The sequence below is a fragment of the Bactrocera dorsalis genome, chromosome 1 (assembly GCF_023373825.1).
Source record: "Bactrocera dorsalis isolate Fly_Bdor chromosome 1, ASM2337382v1, whole genome shotgun sequence".
Classification (NCBI taxonomy): Eukaryota; Metazoa; Arthropoda; class Insecta; order Diptera; family Tephritidae; genus Bactrocera; species Bactrocera dorsalis.
The window spans coordinates 17878679-17905834 of record NC_064303.1 but is presented as its reverse complement, the minus strand read 5'-3'; the positions used below and the strand labels follow the sequence as shown (position 1 = coordinate 17905834).

General features: G+C 34.0%; 1 protein-coding gene across 1 annotated transcript in view; it reads right to left on the bottom strand.

The window, feature by feature from the left end:
* Window positions 1–27156, bottom strand: part of LOC105233292 (uncharacterized) — a 152847-nt gene that overhangs the window by 28246 nt on the left and 97445 nt on the right. Inside the window, exons 4-6 of the mRNA XM_049446292.1 lie at window positions 26401–26632; window positions 24864–25011; window positions 7659–7838 (exon numbers count right to left, since the gene is read on the bottom strand). Coding sequence (XP_049302249.1) covers window positions 7659–7838; window positions 24864–25011; window positions 26401–26632 — 560 coding nt within the window. The remainder of the gene's footprint in view (window positions 1–7658; window positions 7839–24863; window positions 25012–26400; window positions 26633–27156) is intronic.

Here is a 27156-nt window from a genome sequence, read left to right as displayed (position 1 = left end):
TTATAAGCTGCCAAACTGATTGTGACTCTTAAATACCCGAAACTCAGCAATTCTGTGTTCTATAATTTACAATTAACTTTCTTGAAACCACTCTGACAATTCCTTAAAGCCAATTTCGAGCTAAAATTATTGTTTAATACTCAACTCTCCTTCCTCACAAAGGATTTCGTGCATGAAATCTGCTAGCCTCCAAGAATTATTACACAAGAAACTTATTATTGCTTTGCTGCTTCGTGTTTTCATAGAGCAAGAAAGGAGGTTAAATATTTTTACAAGAAACGGCACAATGTACCAACCACCCGCTGGCGGCAATGACTTTCAATGAAATCATAAATTCCAGCACATGTTAAATATTATGGGTTAAATGCCATTGCAGCACTCACCCACCCCTGTCCGTTAGCACCCCCCCAAACACGGTGAACGCTGTCAGTTAGCTCACCTGTGTTACGCACCGTTGCTTACTCGCTCATTAGACGCATCGTAAAATTCAAAACAAAAACAAATATGCATAGGTAAAAGCAAAGTGGAGCGTTAGTAGGGGCTGAGCAGCAGCTGAAAATAATTTGCCTTCCGCCAAGTTAACGCCGGCAGCAGGGGAACCTTAAATAACTGGAGCAAACAATGGCTATGGCAACAAACTGTCAAACGAAAATAAATGAAGTTTTTGTTAGCCCAACCGGTTGGCAGGGGTACCTTGGGCGGTTGCACACGAAAATAGCTTGCACACGCCTGCCAGTAAACGACGAGTGCGTCACGACATTTAAACCTTTCTTACTGGCTTGTTTACACACAGAGGGGTGGTGTAACGACGAGCTTTATTTAACTAGGCGGAGGCAGCAACTTAAATTTCGGACGACAAAAGTGTGTTGTTGCAATGAGCAGACCTTACCTGTGCTACTGTTAGGGCTTACCTTAAGAGTCAACAGTGGAGAAATCACTGAAGACTCGAGCCACGCACAAGGCAAGCAGGCTGTATACCGAAACAGTTTTGGGGACGGGATAAAATTTTCGAAAAATGTGGCTTAACAAATACGTAATAAAAACGTTGCATACTTTTACACGCCAAGGCATAAATAAAACGAGCGCACAGCGTTGCATTCGCCATAAAGTAAACGAGACGACGAAGGGACGCTGATGGATTTGTTTGCTCGAAAATGCTCAGCACTGCCGCTACTTGCCACTGAGCGCATAAAAATTAAAGCGGGACTGCAGCTATACACAAAATTCTCCACTCGCAAGTCTCACAGAGCAGAGCACACGCCTCGAAATCAGCACACCCTCAAACCCGTCGCAAAGTATAAATAAATATACTATTCGTCTGCTTGCATGAAACAATAATAACTTTCGAGCCGCTGCACAACTTTGCGCGTAAGAAACTGGGCATAACTAGGAAATATTTTTTATGAAGCCCCCCAGAAGTGCGCGCACACCAAAATACTGACAGAGAGTCTCACCAGCGCGTCGCAAAGTCAGAGAAAAGAAATAAAAATTTTCGGCGAACCTCATTGGGGAAATGCCGCGTATTTGCTAATAAAAAGGGGAGCAAAAAAAACGAGAAAACAAACAATCACGCCACAACAACAATAAAGCCGTAAGCTTTTCCGTCTACTACACATTCACTACATCCAATACATATAACAGTAAAAATAGTCGCCTTCGAATTATTGATAAACGCGTCTTGGCTTGCAGTTCGACGCGACAAATAAAGCAGAAACAAAAATTGTAAAGAAAACAATAATAATAATAACAACGACTCGGCGTCTCATTGAAAATCAATAGTGGAGCATTCAATATTCAGCCACAGAATGCATGCCATGCGGCTTACTACAGCCACAGCTTTTGCTTAAGCGTCTTTTGTTCAATTCATATTGGCCGGACTGTGCCTGTGGTTTGCGGCAGTCGGGGCGCATAGCTGAATTGGCATTTAGCTTTCCGGTAGCGGTGGTCGTGGTGCAGCCGTCTCTCATTGATTGTTGTCGCATAAAATGGACAAATTATGCGAGCATACAGCCACGTCTTCAGTGCTCCCCCTCTCTCTGACATTGTGGTGCTGTATTGACGCAAGAATGCTTGTTCGCCAAAAATTCTTAACTTCATTGTGTTCATTGAAGCCAACACTGCTGTCAGTGCTGCATACCAGTTGTGGGTACGTAGAGGCTATGCTCTTAAACTTAAAGTTGGAATCGATTGGATTTAATTTTTGCTAGAAATCGAGCAGTTGTAGTGAGTTTTGTAGGACTTTGTATTTAGAGTTTTATTTACCATACTCGTATAAGAGAAATCATAATAAGTACGCTGATTTTACTCCCTGGGAAAGTCCAGCAATACACTAATAAAAGAATTCCTGTTTTGTATAGAACTCTTCGTTTTTTCTTCATCTCAGCAAGTAGTTTTTGAGTCTTTGGAGCAGCATGCCATTAAGAATACATTTTAGTACAACAGCCGCAACACTCTGCCTTCTCTATCGCACTTTAGGAGATGATCAGTCCTCTTGACTCATGCTCATGTCCTGACATCCTTCCAACCTGACCTTAAGTTACATTAAACCACCATAAGAGTCACTCAATAGAGAGATCTTTCTGTTGTCCTACCAAGATTTAGGAGATGAATACTTCTTCTAACTCATAATCGTGATCTATATCCTTCCCAACATATCATAAGCTACATTTGATGAGCATGAAAGCTTTTGAATAGAGAAGTCTCTCTGCTCTGCCTAGCCTTAGGATAGGACCATTACCTCCTGTGACCGTGAAGTGATATTCTTCTCACGGTTCCTTAAGCTACTTTTGATGACCATAACAGCCCTTCTATAGAGGGGTCTCTCTTTAGAAGGTGACCTACCAACTCATGATCGTTTTCGGATATGCTTCAATAGAGAGTTCAAAGTCTTTAGTACAGACGACCTCATCTCTCTGACGCATTTTGACTAGCGAGTTTATTAGAGAACTTATAAACTTTTCGCAGAAGACGAAAGATTAGCTGGTGCCTCCAGTATTTCTCATCAACTCTGAGGGACCGGATATGTCTGTTTTCATAAGAACATCTAATTTTTAGGAATCCGACACCTCATACTGGTATCCTGAGATGTGGACTTTTAGTTGGAAACCGGAGAATAATGTTCTCATAGAATCTATTCTTTTTAATGTTTTCATAAGAACCTGTAATTTATAGGTATCCATAGGCCTCATTCCAGTATCATAAACTGCAGACGTTTAGTTGGGAACCGCATAAGAAGCTCTCCTTTAAGGTAATCCTTTCTAGTGGTTTAGGTGATGCTTTGTGGTATTCTAAAGTGAGATATTTTTGGTAAAGAGACCGATTTTAGACTTCTTCAAGCGAATAAAGTTCTTAAGCAGAAAATTTTTGAAAAATAGTATTCGTATCTTCATAGCATCAGCAATTCAGTGCAATATTTTGCAAACGATATTATCACCGGCGCCAAAATAGTTAAAGTATGTCTGCAGCTTCCGCTCTGGAACACATACCTACACACAAAATCCACCAAAAAATCTTTCGTTGCAACTTTCCGTTTAATTTTCGCAAACTTTAAACAACTTTATTTGCATTAAAGTTAGCAAAGGAAACAAGGAAGTTTATTTAAGCTTTTACTCACTCACTCTCACCGCTCACGGCAGCGCGCGGCAAATCGCCTTAGCAATCAAATGAGCAGAGTTTATGAGTTCCTTTTTTGGCACGACGAAGTAGTACCTAACTGTATTTGGTCTACCAGTCGTCGTCTCAATTTGTACAGACAGCTGTAAGTAAGTATTATTGTCTGTCTGCTGTTGTGGCTTTGTATGTGTGTGTGTTTGTCAGACAGTCTGCACGGTAAACTAACAGTCGGTGGCACACAACTCTCTACATTATTATTGCCAATAAGTAGTAGCGTTGCGTTGAAGCCAACGACCACGAAGCGACAACGCATTCTATAAATGCTTATGGTTGTATTTATGTGTGTGTGCATGTGGCAAGGCAAAATGGCTGGCCCCAACCGCTGCCGGATCCTGCAGTAATGAGAAACTTTTCTACTTAAAATGTAAAGTTTTCAATAATTTCGATTATTGGCGTCTGGCCAAGGGAATTTATTTATTTGCATGCGGATGTGAACAGAGCGATATACATACATATATATGTATGTAATACATATAAATGAATATTTTCTATACAAATATATATAAGCTAAGTTTATTTTCAAATAGTTTGCTTATTTCTGCTGTTTTTCATATGATTTCGGCGACGATTGTGTTTGTGTGTTTATCTGTGGACACACGACATGTAAACAACGAGCCTTTGGTTGACTCTACGTCGGGTGAAGGCGCCTGGGTACACGCATTGACGGAAGCGAAGTAGTTTTGGCGGCAGAAAGTGAGTAGAGAGCGCTTTAAATGTGGCGTTGTGGAGAAAGTGGTAGTTTTATTCGTATGCTTGTGTGAGTATGTGGCATTTGTACGCTTGCAATTGAATGCCAGTGTTGCCATAAATTATCAAATATGCATGTTATGTACATTTTACAGCATTTTTTTTTATTACTTTTATTGCCGCTTAACTACTATTGACTCCTTTCGAATTATCTTTTCGCACAAATATTGTTCTAAATGTAGCTGTGTATGAGTATTAGGGTGTCCATAATTTAAATTTTTTTTGATGAAGTTTCAGCTTTTCGCCTTAGAAACAAACAGCTCTTTATTTTTAATTTATTCCGTGCTTAAATCATGTTTCTCCGATGAACAATATATTCTCAAATATGGTAATTTTTGTTATTGAACCCCTCTGAAGTTTCAGTTTCCAGCATATCAAATTAATGTTCAACTTAAAAATAACCTCTAAGGAAATTTTTCTATAGACGTAGTTATCATAATTTGGAGATTCGGAATATATTGTAGGCGTAAGAAATAAGAAATATAAAAATAACCCTTAAGGAAATTTTCAATCGACTTATGTAATTATGGTACTAACTAAATAACGCGGACGCACAAAAAATACAAAGATGTTAAATGAAAAATTTCCCTGATGAGGGATTTTTTTTATTTTGATGTTATATCAAGTAATCATTATAATGAACCGGCAGCATATCAATTTAACGTTCAACTTAAAAATAACCCCTAGGGAAATTTTTCTATTGACGTAGTTATCATAATTTGGAGGTTCGGAAGATATAGTAGACGTAGAAAAACTACGAAATGAAAAAGTACTCTCTAGGGAAATTTTCTATCGACTTAATAATCAAAACAGTGAGCTTTACTAGCATTATTTTTGAACGATTTTTCACGGTATTTAAAAAAACATTAAAAAACAAATATTTAAAAAAATTTATAAAAAGTTTTTTCATCCACCCTAATATATGTATGTATTATTGCATGGGTGTTCATATATTTCCCTTGGCACGCGTTTGTTATGCTTCGCATTTTATTTTGTTCATTGATGAGGAAATTATTTATTTGTTTGCCGAAAGTTTTTAATTTAGCCAACAATTCATTGTCTATGCTGGGTGCACGCGCCTACTCCGAAATGCCAAAGGATGAAGTATGAATGCCAAGCTGCTGCTTTACTCTTTTGCATTGCACATAAGTTTGGTAGTAATGCATTCTAAATGTGCCTTAACAAAACAAATGGCAATCAGTGGCGGGTTAAATGTCACAATATACATATAGTTTGAATATACATATTTACATCATATCCGGCGCAAATGCCATTACAGCAAGCGATTGAGCGATAGTGAACGCGCTTGTGTATATTATCGTTCGCAATTTAGCCCTTGCTTAGCGCTCAATACTATTACACTCACACTGCTACGTAAGTGAGTTTGTCAAAGGGCAGGCAGAAGAATTGCAAATGGACACGAAAAAGTTCCATTAAACTTATGCTAAACTTTTGTAATTATTTGATACTAATCAGTTTTAATGAAGTATTTCTATATGTTTGTATGAGTGTGTCTGTATGCGAGCTTTTCATAACTGTTAAACGTCTGCGCTCCCCAAAACCGTTTGCATTTAACTGCTTTTGGCTACAATGGTTATCCTTTCAATTTTCTTCAACCTTCAGAGTTGCTTACAACAAACATATACATACCTAAGCCTCTATGCAGACACACAAATACAGGCTTAGATACCTAAGCACACACATACCATAACTACTAGTACCGAAATTGATGAATTTGTGCGCTAAAAGTGAAATGTGCGCAAAACGCCGGCAACATTTTCGCAAGCCAAGAAGAAAGCTACGAAGAAATATGCAATGCATCAGCAGTTTTTCGTCGTACTTGCGCACACACACACATACAAATATCAAGGTATTATATACATGTATATCACCCATTTATTTAATGTAAGTCGCATAGTAGTTGCTTATTTAGCATTTGTGCGCTTTAGTTTGCTGGTGTTGCTTTTATTATTACATTTGGGTTAAGGTAAGCAGTTTCCATCAAACTTTGTTCAATTTCATTTATTCAAGTATTTCAGCTTTTATGCACTTGAATTAAGTTAATTTGAGTTTTGTGTGCTAACTTTGCGGCGAGGTGCGGGGAAATTTGCAGATTAAACTGAGAAAGTGAGATTGCTTACAATTTCTTGAATAAAAGTTTGGTGTATATGTATATACATACATATGTATGTATGTATGTAAACAGCTACGTAAAAGTTTCAATATTTCATATATTGGAATTGTAGCTATACAAGTAAGATTAAAAATCTTTCAAAAATACTAAAACTGTAAAAAAAATTCTTAAGGGAAATTTTTGTTAATCTTATAATATAGAAAGTTTTAAATTGTATGCAAGTATGCAATAGCGACATCCTTTGGAATATCAAAATCAAAATTTCCTAAAGAGAGAAATTTGCATTTAAGTACCCAGTTAAGGAAATTTTAAATATTGAAACTGTAGCCATAAAAGTTAGATTAAAGACCTTTTAAAAATACAAAAAACTGGAAAAATAACCTTAAGGGAAATTTGTGTAAATAGTGTAATATATAAAATTTTAAATTGTATATAGTTGTGATATTCTCTGGAATATCAAAATCAAAATTTCCTGAAGAGGGATATTTTTTAACTACAAAGTTTGCCCAAAACTTATTTTTTAGAAACATCATATTATTAAATGTAGAACGACAGAAAAAGCGAGGATAAAATATGCAGAAACTGCCAAAATTATATTACATATGCCCAAAAATTCTTCTCAAAAATTAAATCAAAGTTGCCCACTACTTTAAAATTAATGGGCACACCTGGTTGCAGAATTTGCATATGTTCAATGTAGATTAGCCCTCTATCAAATATTTAATGAAAAATGAAATTTCCTCAAAAGGGATATTTTCTAAAGGTACGCTTTTTAGGCAATTAATATACTATAAAATCTAAAACAGAACAATCGCTAATATTGAATGGCAAACACAATTTCCCCAAAAAGGGATATTTTCTAAAGGTACTCTGCTTAGGCAATTTATATGCTAAAAAGTGGAAAAAAAGCAATCGACTTAAAACAATTCCCAGACATGTAAAAAAATATCCCAGAAAGGTATTTTTTTAAAAGTATTGCTTTTAAGTAAGTTTTAAGCAAATTAATATGTATGTACAAGCAAATCGTTGTAAAACTACAAAAATTCACCCAAATTCTCATTTCTTATTTCTTACACAAAACTTATTTCCAAATATACCAACTCACCTTTACCAAATCCATGTATATCAGTGCGAAAATTATCCTTGCCCTTTTGACCATCAACCAGTTGGCCCAATCCATCAACAAAACGATCACCTTGCTCATAACCATCATAAGTCTTGTCTGACAGATCGACTTCCATGCCACGTTGTACGCCTTTCGGTATGCTATACGATACGATACCCTCTGCAAAACATATAGAAACAAAACATACCAAATTTTAGCACAAGCGTTCACATAAATTTAAGTTTAAATGAAAGACATGTGGGTATTTAGCTTTAAGAGAAGCAAATACTTTTATATATAGTGTGGTAACTAAAGTAAGAAATGAGGCGCACGTGCAAGTCAACCAAGCAAACCAGTCGTGTTACCACATTTTCGGTCATACTAGTTTATGTTGCTGTTTTTGGTGGTACCAGTGTGGCATGAGACAAGCGCGTAATGGTAGTATTGGGACATGTGTTTAACACAAACATGCACACACGCATGTTTGAGTGGGCGACGCGTTGCTGACGAAGACAAACGACTGATGAGATATTGCTTCCCTTGGTAGAGGATACAGCTTTCCTCACTAAGTATGTGGGTATATTTACACGAACTTGCCGATGTGCCTCTTTGTATACATTTACAGCTGGGGATCTCTTTACATAAACCATATTAAATTACAAAAATTTCTGCGTATTTAAAATTGATAGTTTAGCGGCTATTTTCGTGGAAACACTACTATGGTTGCGGCAGACATACAGTGAAGTATGCTTTATTTGTTTGGAGAAAGTTTTGAAGGGCATGATTTAAAGAAAAATTTAAGAATATTAAAATGGAAAATGGAAGATAAAATACTATTGTTTGCTTTAATGTAGAGTAAAGGATTTCAAAAACAAATATATTTCAGCAATACATGCATACTTTGAGCTAAAATATTTCGAGAAAATCTCTTATCATTATTTTGTTCAGCCAGCATATCACATTAATGTTCAATCTAAAAATAACCCCTAAGGAATTTTTTTTTATCGACGTAGTTATCATATATTGGACATTCAGAAGATACTGTAGACGCAAAAAATTACAAAATCAAAAATACTCTTTAGGGAAATTTTTTAATGGACTTCATTGTCATAATTTATCTATTGAAGAGATGACGAATATACCGAAAACATTACAAAGAAGTTACATGAAAAATTTCCCAACTTAGGGAAATTTTTAATTTTGATATTATTTTAAGTAATCGTTATTATTTACGTAAAAAAATACGAAATCAGAAAATACCCTTTGGGGAAATTTTGAATCGACTTAGTAATCATAATTTCGATAAATGAGTAGTGACGTAGACGCAAAAGAAAATTATAAAGATGTCAAAGAAAAATTTCCCACATCAGGGAATTTTTTTTATTTGTTGTTTAATTATGCTAACTTAACTACTTTGTGCAGTTTATATAAAAATATGTATATATTTTTACCTTTATCATTTAAGTATAATTTTATATCCGGAAATCGTATAATATTTTAGTAAAATAAATCCTATTTATTTAACATAGCGAAAATTGTACAATTTTTTGTTTCTGAACCGTCAACAGCAACATGAATTTCCATTTTGTTCATTTCCTTTATGTGCGCTGGCGGAAAGCACACACGCCACAATAAGGCAATGTGGCATGTCATGTTACACCCACAAACAGCAGTGAAATGTGGGCACTTATACACACACACAAGGCTATGTATGTGTTGGTATATTTACAGTTATACTTTTGTACGGATTCTTAACGCTGACATTTTTCACTTTTTGTCGGTTGACAGTCTTTTGTTGCATAACCGAAAAATATAGCATTCACGCAAGTTACAAGGGGTTAAATGGCGTTAAAGTATGAAGAAGCGGCAACAACTACAACGACCAGCAATGAAATGCCACCAACAGTGTTAACAGTCAAAAGACAATAACAATTTCATAGAAATGTTTGTATGTATGTAACATATGTATATGTTTGTATGTACCTACAAACACCCAACAACCATAACATTGTTGATGATGACGATGGCATTGCCGACAGGAACAACAAAAGCCGCTCATTTGTTTCGCTGCAGCGCGTCCGCCAACAGCGACAGCAAAGATTCGTGGCAGGACAGACATGACAGTGCGCCACCACAACAACAAAAACAAGTATTAACAGCTGATAGTGGCGCTAGTTGAGTCGCCAACAACAACAACCAGCCTGCGAATATTAAAAGAAATCGACAAAAAAGTTGAAAAAAAATACTTGGTTTTAAAGGGAGTAGGAAAAATAATGCTGCCATTCTGCATGTTGACACGCAATAAAATCGCATGCTAACATGAAAATGACAGAGCGCGCGCTGAAACAACAGCAATGACCATGGCAGTGCGCTCACGGCAACAATGACAACCAGTAATAATAACTACAATGCAGCTACTACAACAAATGTGTATTTGTAAAGACAGTAGACATGCTGTAAGCGCAAAGTCGAACGCGTGTTGCCAACTATGCATAAGGATACATGTGGTGTTTGTATGTCTATCTGAGCAAATACAGCTGTGCTGACAATATAATATGGAAAGTGAATTTTCGCTAACTACTCGTATAACGAATGTAGCGACTACTGTGTGATTAAATATGTATGTATATGCATATAGTACGTACACACATATACATACACATATGTATGTATGTACACAGATTTGTTTGTATGTATTAATTGTGAAGCTAAATTCTTAAACTGATTGGAGTTGTATTGAATGAATATGAAAGTTTCTATGGAAGGAAAATATTTTATTATACATACATACATACATGAATACAATATTTTGTTTCAGCAGTTCTAAAAATAATTAGAAAACCTGTTTACAAACATTTTCTGAATTAAAAACTTTATTCAGTTTCGAAAGCTAAAAAAAAATATAACTTCAAAAATTACCCTCCGGGGATATTTATTTTTTATGCTTTAATATAGCACAATTATTTAAAGATATGACAAAAATTCACCAAATAGCAACAAACTCAAAATATCCCCTGTAGGGAAATTAATGTTTTATGCTTTAGTATAACATAATTGCTTATAAGGGTGTCATAAAACCACCAAAAGCAACAAACTCAAAATATCCCTTGCATGGAAATTTTATTTTTTGCTTAAAAGTTATAGCAGTTGACTTAGTTGTGCACTTCAAAGTACCCCTTTTAAGGAAATTTTAGTTTTCGCTTAAAAATCATAGCAGTTGACTTCATTGTGTATTTGGTGTCGTTTAAAGTTTAATTCATGCAATAAAAACTAAACAAGATTTGAGATAATGGATTTATTTAATTTTTTTTTACATGTTAACATACATATTTGTCTACATACTATGTGCATATTTACATACATATGTGTTTGGATTTTGCATATTATTCAAATAATCAATAGCGCCACATAAGTACATATATCACAGCTTTTACTTATTTTATTGGTTGTATTTAAAACCCAGTCACTTTAATTTAAGACCAACACGCGCAAAGCTTTCGCTTTCTGCCACATTCAAAATATCCCTCATGTGCATTTGCTGGCTTGCAGCGCAATTGAAATAAATAATATATAAAATATATTATATCCTTGAATATCCTCTGCTTTCAATAACACAGGATATGTTTACAAGCTGCCAGCCTCAATGCTCATCAGCACTGATGCCGGATTGTAGGAAGTAATGCGTAATGCCGACGCATGCAGTTTAATTTATAAGTACATGCATATGTATTAACATACATATATGGGTGGGTGCATATGTTTATTTCTGTATGAATATATTATCAATGCAACAAAAAGCATTTAATATTTCAGAACATTTTAATCCTCCATACGTTTTAGCTGGTTAATGTTGCTGCATGTGGGCTTTCATGCATACAGTCGTACATTTACATATACACATATGCATTTATGTATATACTTCCGCATGTTTTAAAGCTATGTTGTACTATGTATGCTTTTAATTCTCGCGGTCAAGTACAGTATGTTTGCAATTTTCATAAATAATTTCCACAGGAAAATCACATAAATAATTCTGACTTCCGTTCATTTAGCATGAATGCCCAATATGCATATTTATGGTTACAAACACATACATAAGTATAAATATTGCATATATAAATAAGCATAAATATATATATATGTACATATGTGCTACATAAATTCATAAGTAAGTGCGGCAGCTTGCAACACACACAATTGTCCGTGAAGGGATTGCTGATTATAATTTATTTATGCCACACATTTGCTGCTGATTTTATGACAATGCTTGCAATAATATTTGTGGAATTAATACGCGAGCATATGTATGTGTAATAAGCACATAAATATATGCTTTTTCGGTTAAATTTATTTTATTGCATGTGCAATAAAATTTTAAAATTTGTGAAATACTTATGAAAATTTTATGAATAACTTTTGAAAGCGGTTGAAAATATATTATCAGCAGGATAATAAAAGTTTACGGCTCTGATTACAACTAACGTAAAGTCATTTGGTATTATAATGTATTTTTAAAACAGTGGAGCAAAAGAAAAAATAAGAAAATGAAAAAGTTTTTTTGGAAAACCTCAAAAACCACAATACTCATAGACGCCGAATCAAAAAAAAGCCATTTTAATATAAATTTCCCTTTATAGCTAAGATAGAAAATTTAAAGTTCGTATGCATTTGTTGTTTTCTTCAATAAAAAAATGTTTAATTGTACAAATATTTTACTTATACCGGTCTGTTTAAAAATATCCCTAGAAGGGATTTTTTTACAATATGTTTGAAGTTTTTTTTAAATATCTGTGTATCCAAAAACCAATAATTTTTAGGCTACAAGAACTGAAAATTGTATTGCTTCCAAAAAAAACCCTTAACAACCCCTTCAACATAAATTTCCCTTCTATACCAAATATAAAAAATTGTAGTATTTGCTTGGATTATTTATTTTCTTTAATAAAAAATTTTTGGAAGTACATACATACATACATAAATATATGTACATATTTCATGTATATCGGTTGCTTTAAAATATCCCTGAGGAGGGACTTTTTAATCTATATTTGAAGTTTTCTGTTAAAAAAATATGTGTGCAAAACGAATAATTTTAGGCTACAAGAGTTGAGTTGTTAGTATTTTAATACTTTTCGCCAAAAGCACTTAAGAACCATTTCAGCACAAATTTCCCTTTATTAACTTAATTAGAAAATTTAATATTCGATTTCGAATTGTAGTTTTTTTTTCAATAAGAATTGTCGGATATATTACATATATTTAGACTGCTTAAAAATATCCTATAGGAAGGATTTTTTTTACTCTATATATGAAGTTTTTTTTGCAATTGTAGTTTTTTTAATAAAATATAAGCAGGGATACATATGTATGTTTTATTCGTATGCTCAGTTTAAAAATATCCCTAACGGGGATTTTTTTTTACTCTACATATATTGTCTGTTTAAAAGAAATATGTGAAAGTTAAAGTTACTACATTTCATTCATGTTGTTTGTTCAAAAATTTACCTTTAATTCGAAGGAAATTAATAAATACATTCAAAATTTAATACTAAAACTAAGACGCAATACAGCCAAGTGAGGTATTTTTGAAAAACCTACAATCTTTGTCTAAATTTGTCCTTAATTAAAGTATCAGTGACCTCCTGGCTGCGACTACAAGTTCACAAGCAAAGGTGATACATTTGAGTCCTTGCTGTAAGCTGCCGAGTTCAGTAATGTCAGTCTGACATACTCCCTCCATACGTACTTACTTGAACTTTAATGTATTTACATGCCCACCACCCAACTGTTTGTGTCAAAACACGCACACTTACCGCGTATCATTAAGTGTAATTATGTGATTTTTGGTAATTACACGAAATTTCATATAAACGACCAGCAAGTACAATGTACAGTGCCAATAGCATTAATGATAAAAAGTACAAATGCACAAATAGGAACAACAACAAAGTATGCATTTTGATGAAGCTTCATGGATAATAATGCCCGTTTGCGCTGGCGCGATTAGTAATTTTAGCCCTCAGTGTGCTTTAGCTGCTCACACACGCGTGCATGCTTGTGCATGATTAAAAATGTAGATATGTTTTAGGCGCGTGGACACGTGTGCGATTATATTTCGACGTATTGGGATTTTCGTAAATTTCCTGTGTTCATTGAAATTGAGTGAAATTTTCTCCTGCTCGCATATGCAAACATAAGTATGTAATGTGTATTAATGTGTAATAGTAAGCGCTCATATGTTATCCCCTACGGCAAAGGATATTATAAATGGCGCTCATTAGGTGCGCTAGCATATTTGTGCGTTAGGATAATTACGCAGTTCCAAATTATATGACGCATTGTTGTAATTGTGCAGGTTTTTCGCTTTTGTGTAACGTGAAAATATTTGCTGCATTTTCAATAATTTCACATTGAGTACGGTTAATATGGCACATGTATTAGGTCATAATGTCATTAAGCCACCACATTGACTATATCTATTATTTACGTTTTTAATTAACACACAGGTGACTAAAATATGTATGAATTTTTGTTTAATTGCTTGTATGCGAGCGTATTCGCAGTTATTATAACGGATTAATATTGTGGGAGATAATATGTGCGGTATGAGCAATTTTAACACCTAGCAACGTTAAATTCTAAGCGTCAGGGATTATTTTGAGTTGTAATAAAAACGTGCGGGAATTTTTGTGGAATAATAAAACTTATATTAATGATATCTTCAATTATTAGAAATTAAATAATATTTAATTCAAGTTATTATATATAAAATATATGTATATTAATTTCACATAATAACATATTAAAATATATGCGGCATTTTCTTTAATTTGTAGCATGATTGATATTATTTTCTAATAAGTTACCAAAATTACACATAAAATAAAAATTACCCAAAAAGGGAAATTTCGATTTCATTTAAAATAATATTATAACAACGTTATATAATAAAAGCTAGTTATAATTTTCGAAAGTTTCGTACTTTTTCAAAATTACCCTAGAAAGGGAAATTTTAATTTAGTTTAAAAAATACTAAAATAACAATAATACATACATTTATTATGTGTGTATTAAGTTTTTATCATAATATTAGCTAATATTTGTGAATTCCACAGGCATTTTTATTGTAAAATGTTGGTGGTGACTGCTAATAAAAATGTGTGAAATATATAATATATGTACATGTGTATAATTATCATGTAGAATAATTCTAAAATGAGAAACTGAATAAATGATTTTAGTTCTGGTGCAAGTACTGTTAATGAAATCGTTGTGCCTCTGAAAATAACTATAAGAATAGAAATATCACTTTATACAATTTCTTAAATCGTAGCGAATTGAAGACATTTTTATTTCAAAATTTTATTAATCAAAGGGTATACTTTAATAATATGTATTAAATAAATTATTATTGTCGGAATTTTAAATCTTAAGTTACTAAAATGACTGATGATTTGCGAAACGATTTACATTACATACCTTTAACAATATGCGCAATATGGATGAACAATATTTATTTGAAATATTATTGTTTTGGCGGAATAAGGATGTATTGTGCAAAAATACAATAATTTAACAAATGTATATCCTTCAAAGTGCAAATTTATGAAAAGAATATTTACAATTTATACACTTTCACCGAAACGCACTAAATTTGTAAAAAATATTTTTTTCGACACACATATGTACAGTATCGGACAAAACATTTGCAACTAAACCGACGTTCTACATTTTTTTTGTCTTACAATGCTACTTTTCTTTCGAATTCCTTTTGGTTTCTTGTTTTTAAATTTACAGCATTATAGTGACATATTTGGCAACGTTTATCGCAATCTTTTTTTTATTTTGTTGGTTATATTTGAAAACAATTTCAAATGTACGCCAATCCACCGCGACAAAACAATTGCAACTCTGTATTGTTCATTTCTTTTCTCCTTTATTTGTTTTTTTTCTAACGGTATTGAGTTTCAATTAATTAGAACATTTACTGAGCATACTTTCTGCTCTGAATTTTTGCGAAAATATGTTTTTATTTTAAATTTTTTTACAAAAAAAGGATTGGCTCTAAATAAATTCGGTGAAGCACTCCGATCACGTTTTATTAGTGAGTATAATAACGGAACTTCTCAAAAAGAAATTTCTGTAAAGTACACAATTCACAAGTCATAGATCTCACGAATAATTTGGAACTTTATTAGGAACAAAACTGTCGAAGTAGTGCATCGTGGTCACCGACCAAGAAAAACTGATGAAAAAACTGACAGCTCAACTGTAAGGGAGATAAAAAAATTTCCATTTTAAAGCGCTCCGCAATTGGTAAAGGAGCTTGGATTACCAATCTACTCAAGAACGGTCGCTCATCGCCTAAATAACGCTGATTTACACAGTTACCGACCAGCGAAGAAACCGCTTATTAGTAAACGTAACCAGCTAAAACGATTGTGTTCGCTAAAAATCATCTAGAATGGCCAACAAGCAAGAGGAAAACTGTTCTTTTTAGTGATTAGTCCAAATTTAATTTGGTAGGAAGTGATGGTGTGAGTTTCGTTCGACGCGCACGAAATAAGCGTCTTAAAAATTTCTATTGCCTACAAATAGTCAAGCATAGTTGTTATGTTATGGTCTGGGAATGCTTTTCTGCTTCTGGTTTGGGGCCGCTTCATCGTATTAATGGTACCATGGATCGGTTCGTTTACAAAGACATTCTGGAAACCGTAATGTTGCCACATGGTGAATGGGAAATGCCACTTAAGTGAGTCTTCCACCAGAACAACGACCCGAAGCATATGACATAGGCCCTAAAATCGTGATTACAGAGGAATAAAGTGGATGTAATGCAGTGGCCTCCACAGTCCCCAGGCCTTAATCTCAAAGAAAATTTAAGGAAAATTGTAAAAAAAAAATTTATCGCAGTAATGTGTCAAATACTGATCAGTTTTTCCAAAGGGCCCTGGAGGCATGGAGAAATATACCCCAAACCTTAGTGGATGACCTTACAGCTTCAATGCCGCTGCGATGCAAAGCAATTATTGAGAGTAATGAGTTTGCTACAAAATACTAAGTTTTTCTTTTATTTTATTACAAATAGTGAACCCTTTTCTTTGAGTTGCAATTGTTTTGTCTTATTGAATATAGATGTTATATCGTTTTCTTATATACATTAAACAAATGAACTGAAAAATATTATTAAATTTGCTTTGTTTACCTTAATTAATATCCAATATTTAAAATAAAATTAAAAGAATAGGTTTCCGGCAATTATTTTCTGTGTAATCGACATTATTTTCAACACCATATTTCAGTTGCAAATGTTTTGTCCGATACTGTATGTTCACAAACAAAAAAATCCCTTGTGAGAATAAAGAACATTTTTAGTCAGTTTGACCATTTTTTAGAAAAAATACATATTACACATATTTTTTTACAAATTTCCTTTCTTTGGAAAATATCCCTAGCTAAGGAAATTTAATAATTGCTTGTATTTGTTGCTTTCTTTAATAGAAAATTTGTTGTGATGCTCACATTTTGTTTGTAAGCCTTATTAAAAAATATCCCTCAAAAGAAAAATTTTTGTTTTACCTTAGATTTAAGTTTCTCTATTTAAAAAAGTGCTTTTAAATGAAAATAGCCCTTATTTGCAGCTTTATTAAAAATATCCCTTAAAAGGGAATTTTTTTTTTACCTCATATTTAAGTTTTCAGCTAAAAAAAAGGTACGAATAAATGGAAACATATGAGTTTAGTTCATCTCACAATATTTAACATCAAACAACGAGTAGATGATTAAGTTTTTAGTAGCCTACATAATATCTGGCATTTATTTAATTCCTACAAAACCTTGCTGCGAACAAATTGCAAAAATCAACGGTAAACATTTTGTATACATTTAATGAAAAATACTAGCGAATGATGGCTAACAAGCGCAAATGCATTAAAGTGCATACGCGGCTGATTTTCTGAGCAGGTATTTTTGTGGGCGTGTGCGTATTCATGTGTGCGCATTCATCACTGCATCAATTGAATGGAAAAGTGTTGTATTAAATCAAACGAATTTAATTACGGCTCATAAATCTATGTTCAAATGTCAGCGCGCGGTTCAGGCAAACCCATTTCGGACGTGAGTGGTGGTGTACATGTTTTTATATGTGTGCGTAGTTAAGTACATTTAAATAGGCAGGGGTTTTATGGAAAAGTGCATTAAGAGAAATAACAACTAGCGTAATTACATGCAACCACTGTGAGGCATTACTAATCGTTAACAAATTGTAATCATAAATTATTGGAAAAAGTGAAATGGAAACCCACGCAACTTTTGGATGAGCGGAAAACTTTGAGGCGCTTTGTTGCATTATTGTAAGTATTTTTTGTTGTTGCATAAAGAATTTAAACACTAAAGGGAAAGTGTGAGAAACGTGTGACTTGAGTGGCAACAATGAGGGTGAGTTCGTAATTAATGTGGGTTGTTGGAGCAGGCTGTTGCACTTAGTGTGTGGAAGACATGTTTGGAGGAGGAAAAAGAAAAATTATAGAACTAATATGCAGAAGTGCACGTGAAAAATAATGAGGCATTGAAAATTTTAAGAAACCACCAACCAAACACGCACGCAAAAATTCTTAAGAAATCTCGCTGCCACACCTCACACCGCAAGCGCTGCATTAAAGTTTATGAAAACATTAAAGCCATGAAAAAAATATATATGCAATAAGGCAGCGAAAAGCTATAGCTAATATGTTTTGAGGGTTACAATAAATAACGCTAAGGTCAACATGCAAAGCCACTTGAGCGCCTTGTGGCATGCAATTGCAGCGCAAAAAGACAAGGAAAATATTTCGCTTGAGTGGAGGGCAAAAGTGCGCCAAAGGCAAAACAACACGGCAAAAAATATTAATGTGAGAATTGAGTAAGCTATGCAAAGTGGGCGGCGCGCAAAGGGAAAAAGCAGAAAAATGATAAAAATACGAAAATTGTAGGTAAGTGGCTCCATCTGGCGCTGTCTGCGAAGCTAAAGCATGGCGCACCCAAGCGCACAGGCAAGCTCAAATGGACACATTAGTCTTGCCTAGCTTGCGTAGTTTTTGTTGTTGTTACTTTTTTTTACATTTTTATATGCCACGATAAGCGATATTTCTGTATTTTTAATTTTTTCCGACTCTTTAACATATTAAAAGCTTTTTCACGCTTCGACTTTATGCCGCTTCATTGTGGTTGGCAAGCAATGGTCAATAAACAAATAAGCAAATATAATAACAACGCGCTGAAATAGTAAAACATCATCATAATCACAGTCGTCTGGAGCGCATAAGACGCATTGGTGGCGATAAGCCAAACGTTAAATGTGGCCAGCACTCAACAATAATGCAAGCGCCACAAGAAATGTGTGTGCATGTCAGAGGGAGCCACATGCTATAGACGTGTGTGGAAAATTAGCAGAGTGTTGAAAAAAACTTGCACATTTCAATAAATTTGCTTAAGGAGTCACGAAATTTTATACTCCTGGGTGAAAAATTACGGTTGAGAGATCGTTGAAGACATGCCTCGTTCTGCGCTACCTTCGACCTCTTCAACTGATGAAAACATTAAAAAAGTGAGGGATTTTTGTTTTCTTTTTTTTTTTTTTGGTGAAAATTAGTGCGTTTTGCGCAAAAAAACAGTATTGTACAAATATCCCTTTTATAAAAAATATCCCCAGATATGGAAATTTATCATTAATTTTAATTTATTTTTAATATCGATAAAATAGTTTATTAAGATACACATATTTCTATTCTACAGCCTGCTAAAAAATATCCCCAAAAAGGGAAATTTTTTAAATTCCATTCCATATAAGTAAATGTCCAAAAAGTTTTCAGAAAGGATAACTGGCTTTGCCCTACGCCGAGTAAATAATATAATATTGTCGGAAACTTATCGAAATTAGTACCTGCATCCTGTAGCCCTTGACTTTAACGTTTTTATCATCTCCACTCTCATATGCAGGAAACGATTTCTGAATAAACACTAAAATTTGCTAAAAATTTGTTTTACTTATATGCTATTTTACTGCTCACAACTGCAGTTTTACTCATAATCACATGTACATACATGTGTATTTATGGCCAACTGCATGTATCTCTGAACACATCTTCGCATTGCTTAGTGGCGTTCAGCTAAGCTGCACTTTATGTCGCTTTAATGTTGTTTACAACTGTTGTTAATGTAGCAAACTGTTGTTGTTGTGTTTGCATTTGTCATGCAACACTAGCATTGCCCCGTCTTTATTATTGTTTTTGTAGTCAAGTTACATAAACGTGGCTTAAAATGTGAACTGATAGTGAATGTGATTGATGATTGCATTTTGAAAGATTTTAATTTTTTTCCGCTTGAACATTTTTTTGATTGTTTTTGGATTTAATGCTTCCTAGATAAAGCTGTTATGCAAATGTTGCGTTAAAGGTGGTTTATGGGAAATATGTAAAAGGAAGCGGATGAAAATTTCCATTCAAATTGGTATTATCTATATATTTCTTTATATCTAAAGATTAGTTTCAAAACTTTTTTATTTTTAATTTTTATTTACTAATTTACTTTTGTAAATTTAAAATTTTTTTTTTTCATATTTTTTTAAATTAAAATTAAATTTTATTTTCATTACTTTTCATTCGAAATACCGATAATTCTCCATATAAGCTTACAAAAACTTATACAGTAGGTATGTATGTACATATATGTAAATCTATCTATGAATCAACTTAAATTTATCTAGCATTTAGAATTCGACAATAAAATAAATTAAAATAATTCCCAAACGAAATTTGCATATTTCCCACCTTCGCTTATCCATTAGTTCGTTTATTCATTTTAATTGTCTGACATTTAGCTATGAGAGGTTAATTGATTGCGCAAATGATAATCGAATGTGCTTTATTGTGTCTATTTCATAGCAAGTTAAGTAGAAATAAATATTTTTCGTTTTGGCTGAACTTTAACATCCATATACAATTGATTGTATTGCCAAATACTGAATTCTTGGTTTTTTTCGTGATTCATTGTAACATTTTGAAGCTAAATTGTGACATTATGCATGCCCATATGTATATGTATGTATATTATACAATATTTCAAGTATTCAAAAACATAGTTTTCAATTAGAAGATTTTGTGCATTTAAGTCAATATCATAGAACAGATAATACCAGCAGTTTCTAATATTACAACAATATATATTTTTATAGTTAAATTAATAAAATACTAAACAAGACCACAACACAAATAACAATACTAAAACTTTTTTGAAAACATACTTTTAATATTTGAAATTAAACTCTTTGTTAAAAAAAATATAAGCTGTTATGTAAATGGTGATTTTGTTAATAGATTTTTGCTTTATTCTGGCAGAAGGAAGTTCATTTTGTGTAAATAGGTCATTATTTTAAAAATATCCCTTTTATAAAAAATATCCCTTTTTAAAAGAATTTAATATTCGCTTTAATTTATTGTATACCTCGACAAAAATTTGCTAAGCTGCCTAAGCTTCATTCCTACGGTCTGCTAAAAAATATCCCTAAAAGGGGAAATTTTTTTACACTTCCTTTTTGATTTTTTAAAATTGAAATTACTAATTTTAGTTAGTATAAAGTATTTTTGGACAATATTAGTTTATTCTTCACATAATTTAACTTAATATAACAAGCAGATGAATTACTTTTTAATACAATGCACAATACCTGTATATGCTGGCATCATTATTACCTGCCAATTCTAATTGCCAAATTGTAATATGCTCCACTTTAGGAATGCTTAGAAATTAAAAAGAAAATGTAAACCAAAATTTTTCCTTAACTTATTACCTCCAACTTATAAAAATAAATAAATTTTCAATTATATTTTCCAGTTCCACTACCGTTTTATTATTACTTAGTCCTCAGCAAACACTGTTTCCACTCCCATTATGAAAAAAATCAACATTTAATATGAAATGCTGAAATGAATTTTTCCACGCTTTAATTAACTTTATGACAAATGAACACTAAAATATGCATACACTCAATTTTAACCCTTCAAGCTACATATTTACATACATCCGTCTATAAAACTCGTAAATTTTTGAGTGACTTAATGAAAAATTCATAAGAAAAGCCACAAAGACTTAAGTGGAAATAAGCTTAAATGGGGACGAATTTTTTGTTGTTGTTATTTGCATCAAATATATGCTAGGGTTATACAGTCTGCTTTAAGGTGGCTAAAATGTGATTATTAAATTCTAATGGGTTTGGTTGTGGGGTGTCTTATAATCCCTGCTGAGGTGCGGATGGGTTAGGAGCAGGATATGTGGGAACTTTGTGACTGGAGATATTCGCCGGCATATTATTTATTAAAAAAATGTTTCAGAGTAGAGGAGAAATCTAATTGCAGTCAGAAGCAAAGTGGCCTGTAGGAATATTCTAATTTTTATCAGTAGCATTGTAAAGGAAGCAAAGGAAATTGTCCTATATGGTTGCGTGAAAATATCTGAAGGGAATAGACATATGCCAGAAGTATTAGAAATAATATTCTAAAATGCTTTTAATTACATTTGAATAAGTAAATAATGCCTCTAAAATAATTCAAATGTATTACTAACAGGTTTAGCAGCTCATCCTGCGCCTGTGTCGTAGTTACTTTCCAAGCGGGTCTCTTTATGCGCCTATTCGAGTTAGTAGTTAAAATTAACTCGTCATTTCCTGTGCTAACATTTGTTTGTAATGAAAACAAAACTCAAAATAATGATTTTTCATATATGAAATTCATACATATTTAATACAAATGAAGGTCCCCACCTAGCTACATAAAGTATATGCAATACTTTTGTATGAAAGTCCAGCTGAAAAGTAAGTAGAAATGCCTATGCGCATATGAGTATGTTATGAAAAAGCACCAAATCATTTTATGTTGATTAATTTGCATATGAAATGTTGCACACCCAAATATAATTTCCGGACTCAACATAAGTTCACCCACTCCAATGCGAATAAAAGGGAAAATGTTTAATGGTGGCTTACAGAGTAACATATACACACATATGCACATATGCTGGATATTTTTGACTGTCAGAAAATGGGTAGCTGTATAAATTCCTATAAATATATATCACATATAATCATATGCTTATATTCAGTGATGACGGTAAAGCACAAGTAAGGGTAGTAACCACACCAAAAACTGGAGTGCTCATAAAAAACTTAAAAAAAATTACAAAAATATCAAAACAAAGTACAACAAATGCCGACACACAGCGCGCTAATAACGCGAAGAAGAAAAAAAAATTACAATGCTTTACCCTTCACGCGCATTACTGCTGATTGCTGACATATGCGCCGCTTTGTAGCATACTTTTATGCGCTAATGCATAAAATGGAGTGCCTTACGGCCCAACCCCATGAATGTAAAGACATTTTACGCCGCTTGTTAAATGCTTTTTCCGTGTCATCACTACGGAAACAAGTTACGCCTACTTTTACACCAGCGCCGAGCACCTTTCGAGTCCCAGCTTGATGATATTTTGTCCTTACATAAACTCTACTAATATTATTTCAACCCTTTGTTGTTGATGTTTTTGCGCAACTTGCACACTTTGCTCACTTTTTCGCTGTGCAATCATTATATTGCAATGATTTTTCAAAATAAGCATAAATATACACAGAAACACAGTATGATTAAGCCACTACGCCCTAAAGCATGCTAGACATTAGCAAATTTGCGCACGCTTGACAGCGACAAGCACGCAAGTATGTACTTTTCGGTAGCAAGTGCACAGTTGCCTATTGTTTGTCAGCAATTTGTGTTGCAGTCGCATTTTGAGGCAATTCGGCTTGGCATTGCTTGACTTTCGCCATTGAGACTAACTTATTATTATATATTTTTTTGATTGCCAATACTTTTTTCCCAAAAATTGCATGCAACAATCACATGATGGCGTCGTTAGTCTGCTGGCAGTCAGCAACAACAGCAAAGGGGTATCCACAACACAACAACAGTAAACAAATAAATATAGAAATTGACATATGCTGGCAAAAAATAGAAAAAAAATAACTACAGCGGTACATACATTCACATTTGGGCGTCGTCGTTAACTGTCTGCACGCGATTTGCGAGTGCGTTGCACGTCTACGAGTGTCTGCCCCGTACACGTGGAACACAACAAATATGCACGGTTGCCCCACACCCTCACCGCTGCTGCACAAGGCAATCAGCCTAACCTTTGCCTTTGTTGGCTCAAGTACTTTGGTTGCTTTTGTTTTTTGTTCGCTATTTGCTTTTACTGCCCCTTTAACGACTTAAATTACAATTTTATTAAGCACACGAAAGGCGCTCTGATAGCGTTTAATGTCTCGAATTCGCATTATTGGCGCCATTTGGGCGCATTGCTGACAGCGAGGGAGTTAAATAATACAGTGTGTGGAAGATAGTTAAGGTAAAACCGTAATGAAGTCATGAAAATATAGTGAAGAGTGCGCAGAGTTCCCATAAGGGAACTTTCCTCGTTATAAATGAGGGAAGAAGGCTTCTAGGAAATATGCAAGTAGATATCCAGAAAAAAATTTAGCAAAATTACTATACAACTGAGAAACAACTTCTAGAATTATTGGAAACAAATTATGAATTATCTACTTATGACCGAAAAACCGTCACAACCCAAGACGCAAACCTGTATAACAGCTTATCAGTGTTTCGGCACAGCCAAGACACAAACCTGTGTTCTTATTAGTGTTTCACACCTTTTCCCATCCAACCGTTTTTAAAGAGACTTAATACTAGGCCATTTGTGCCTTCATAAGATAAAATGAAGTGATTTTTTGCGAAAAACATTGCAAAAGAAAATAAATATTATGCAAAAGGTTTCGACAAACTCTTAAAAACGAGAGTCTTGTATATAATGCTGACTTAAATCTAACGAACAAAAAAATAATACGGAGAAAAATTGCTAGATACAAATTAGCACCACAATATCTATATATTCACTTCCGAAAAAACGTAATCGAGCTCAAGGAATTATCCATTGTGTCAAACAAAAATAGTAAGTCGTCGACTTATAACGCTAAGCTTCAATAAGAAGTCCTTAGAAATTCTTAGGGCAATCGTAGTTTAAAAATTAGTTGAGGAAACTATGAATGTTATATTATGCAACATGAAATCGATTTAGAATTCACATATTACTAATTAAATAATTAAATTTTCAAAGTTGACTCACCTTCCCACGGACAACCGACAATTTCGGCACGTAGACACACCGTTCGATCATATTGTCCATATGGATAAATACGAATTTTCGACGCAAAAATTATCGGTTGCAATAAGTTCTCCACCTCACTGTATGTGTTGATGTTACCGGATAGAATCTGGATATGAAAACAAGAGAAAAGAAAATATATTTAATAAAATTGAAATTATTATTATGTCAAGAAGAGAGAAACTGGTTATTATATAGGTTATATTGGCTGCCTCCACAATACCACAATAGATCGTCACATAGCGCTTTGTCGACTTATGAGGGACTTTATAATCAATTTTTAGGAGCTCTACGTACCACAATGGACCGGCTTTATAAGCTATTCGGACACAATAGACCTTAGGTCGTGGTGTAATCCTCATATATTTATCTCAGAAACTATCTAAGTGAGCTCCTTATACGGATCGACCAGTTTACATAAACTAACCTGACCTTGGTTTTATAGATGGGATTCAGGAAACGAAACTTTTCGAAAATTCTCTACCACAATTAAAGAGCTTTTTAAAAATAAATAAATAGAGATGTAGCAGGCATAGAAACGTTACAATAAAACAAATGTTTTTTCTTCAAGAATAAGAAATCAAGCTTGACTTATAAAGTATAAAAATTGTCCGAAAAATAAATTCCCACGGTGTTGGTCGGTTCACACCAAATAAATTCGATGTAAATGTCAATCGATATGATGGAATGGTAAATCTTGGATAAATGTGACAAGGTATTTAAGACAGACATACTATCTTATTTCGATGATCGTAGACTTTTCTGAAATCTTCTATAGAGATGTATTTGGGGTATAATATCTGGAATATTGACGTTCACTCCAATGATGTTTACAATCTTATGGTTTTAAGGAATGATAGCTTAGGTAAGATTAACTTGGTAACCAATAAGCCACCTGTAGACCAGTTTGGTCCTTTGCGATACCAGTTCAGGAGTTCAGTTGCTAGGTCAAAGAGGAGTAATCGTGCTTTAGAATGCCTGCGCTTGACGCGGATTTTAAAAGGCTCTACGCTCTCACTCTCGATACCTTCTACAGTGTATCATACCATGGGGACCTCAGATGCTTACAGCGTAGTCTTGCCACTTTGTTTTTTTTACGGATTGTTTTATATAATTTGGGCTTTCGAATCATGAAGTCATTGTTGAAATGGTAAAGCAGAAGCATTCTATTACATCGATGGAATTTGTTTTTAGGGAAAGTGAACCTTTGACCAACAAGATCACTTGTTTGAATCTGTAGAAGGTTTAGAATGCATTGAGTTGCAGCTCTCAAATCCTTCAAGCCTTAGAAGTCAACTATTTTTGGTACCATTTACTCTGTAATTCAAAATGTCTCTAGTAGAGGTGGATTTAAATATTTCCCGAACAAGAATAATTTCACCTGTATTTTCAAATTTTCTTTTAGTTCCTTAAACCATAGTCAACCACAATTGTATCCCCAAATATCATTACTTTTTCCATGAAATTAAATATACCACATCTCATAATCACCACTCACCTCTTTTCCTTGCGTATTCTTCCAGCGTTGCCATTTAGTGAAACCCGGTCGCCAATACTCCAGCACATAGGCCTCCGTATACTCTTGACCTTGACCCTTACCATAGCGACCCTGCGTACGTATCGCCGTAATGACATGCGTTTGTAGCAAGTCGACCTGCAGGTAATCTTTCAACGCATTCGAGACCATATGTTTGGGGCACCAAGCGCCGCCATTATTATCGGTTTTCAGTCTAAAAAGAGAAGAGCAAAAGAAATCATTTATAAATTAAGCGCTTGAAATGGAATGAGTAAAAAAGGTGTAGCAAACAAAAAAATGTTGCAAAGAGGCAGCCAAAAAAGGCGGAAAAAGTTGTTGAAATAAAATCTGTGCGTTAATTAAAATTTGCGCAAGCCGCACCAAAGTGTAGATATCTCCACCAATGTCAGCGAGTATATGCACCAAATCCTGTGTATATCTCCACCTAACCCGGTGTGTGTTTGTTGTTGCAAGGTAAGCAGCGGCCACGGTTTGGCTGTCGGCTGATTGTTGGCCGTTGATAAGCATCCGTTGTGGTTGGCTACCGTTGCCGCTGCTATAAAATATGCGCACAGTAGCAATTGCCGAGCGACTAGCTACCGCAGCCGCTACCGCCGGCGGATCGCCCGCCCCTACCATTTTTTACTGTTGATTGCTTCGGCGGAGGCTGCTTGTAGCTTTGGTTGCAAGTAGCGGCAGCAATAGTAGCCGCACTAGTAGTTAGGCTGTAATGAACAG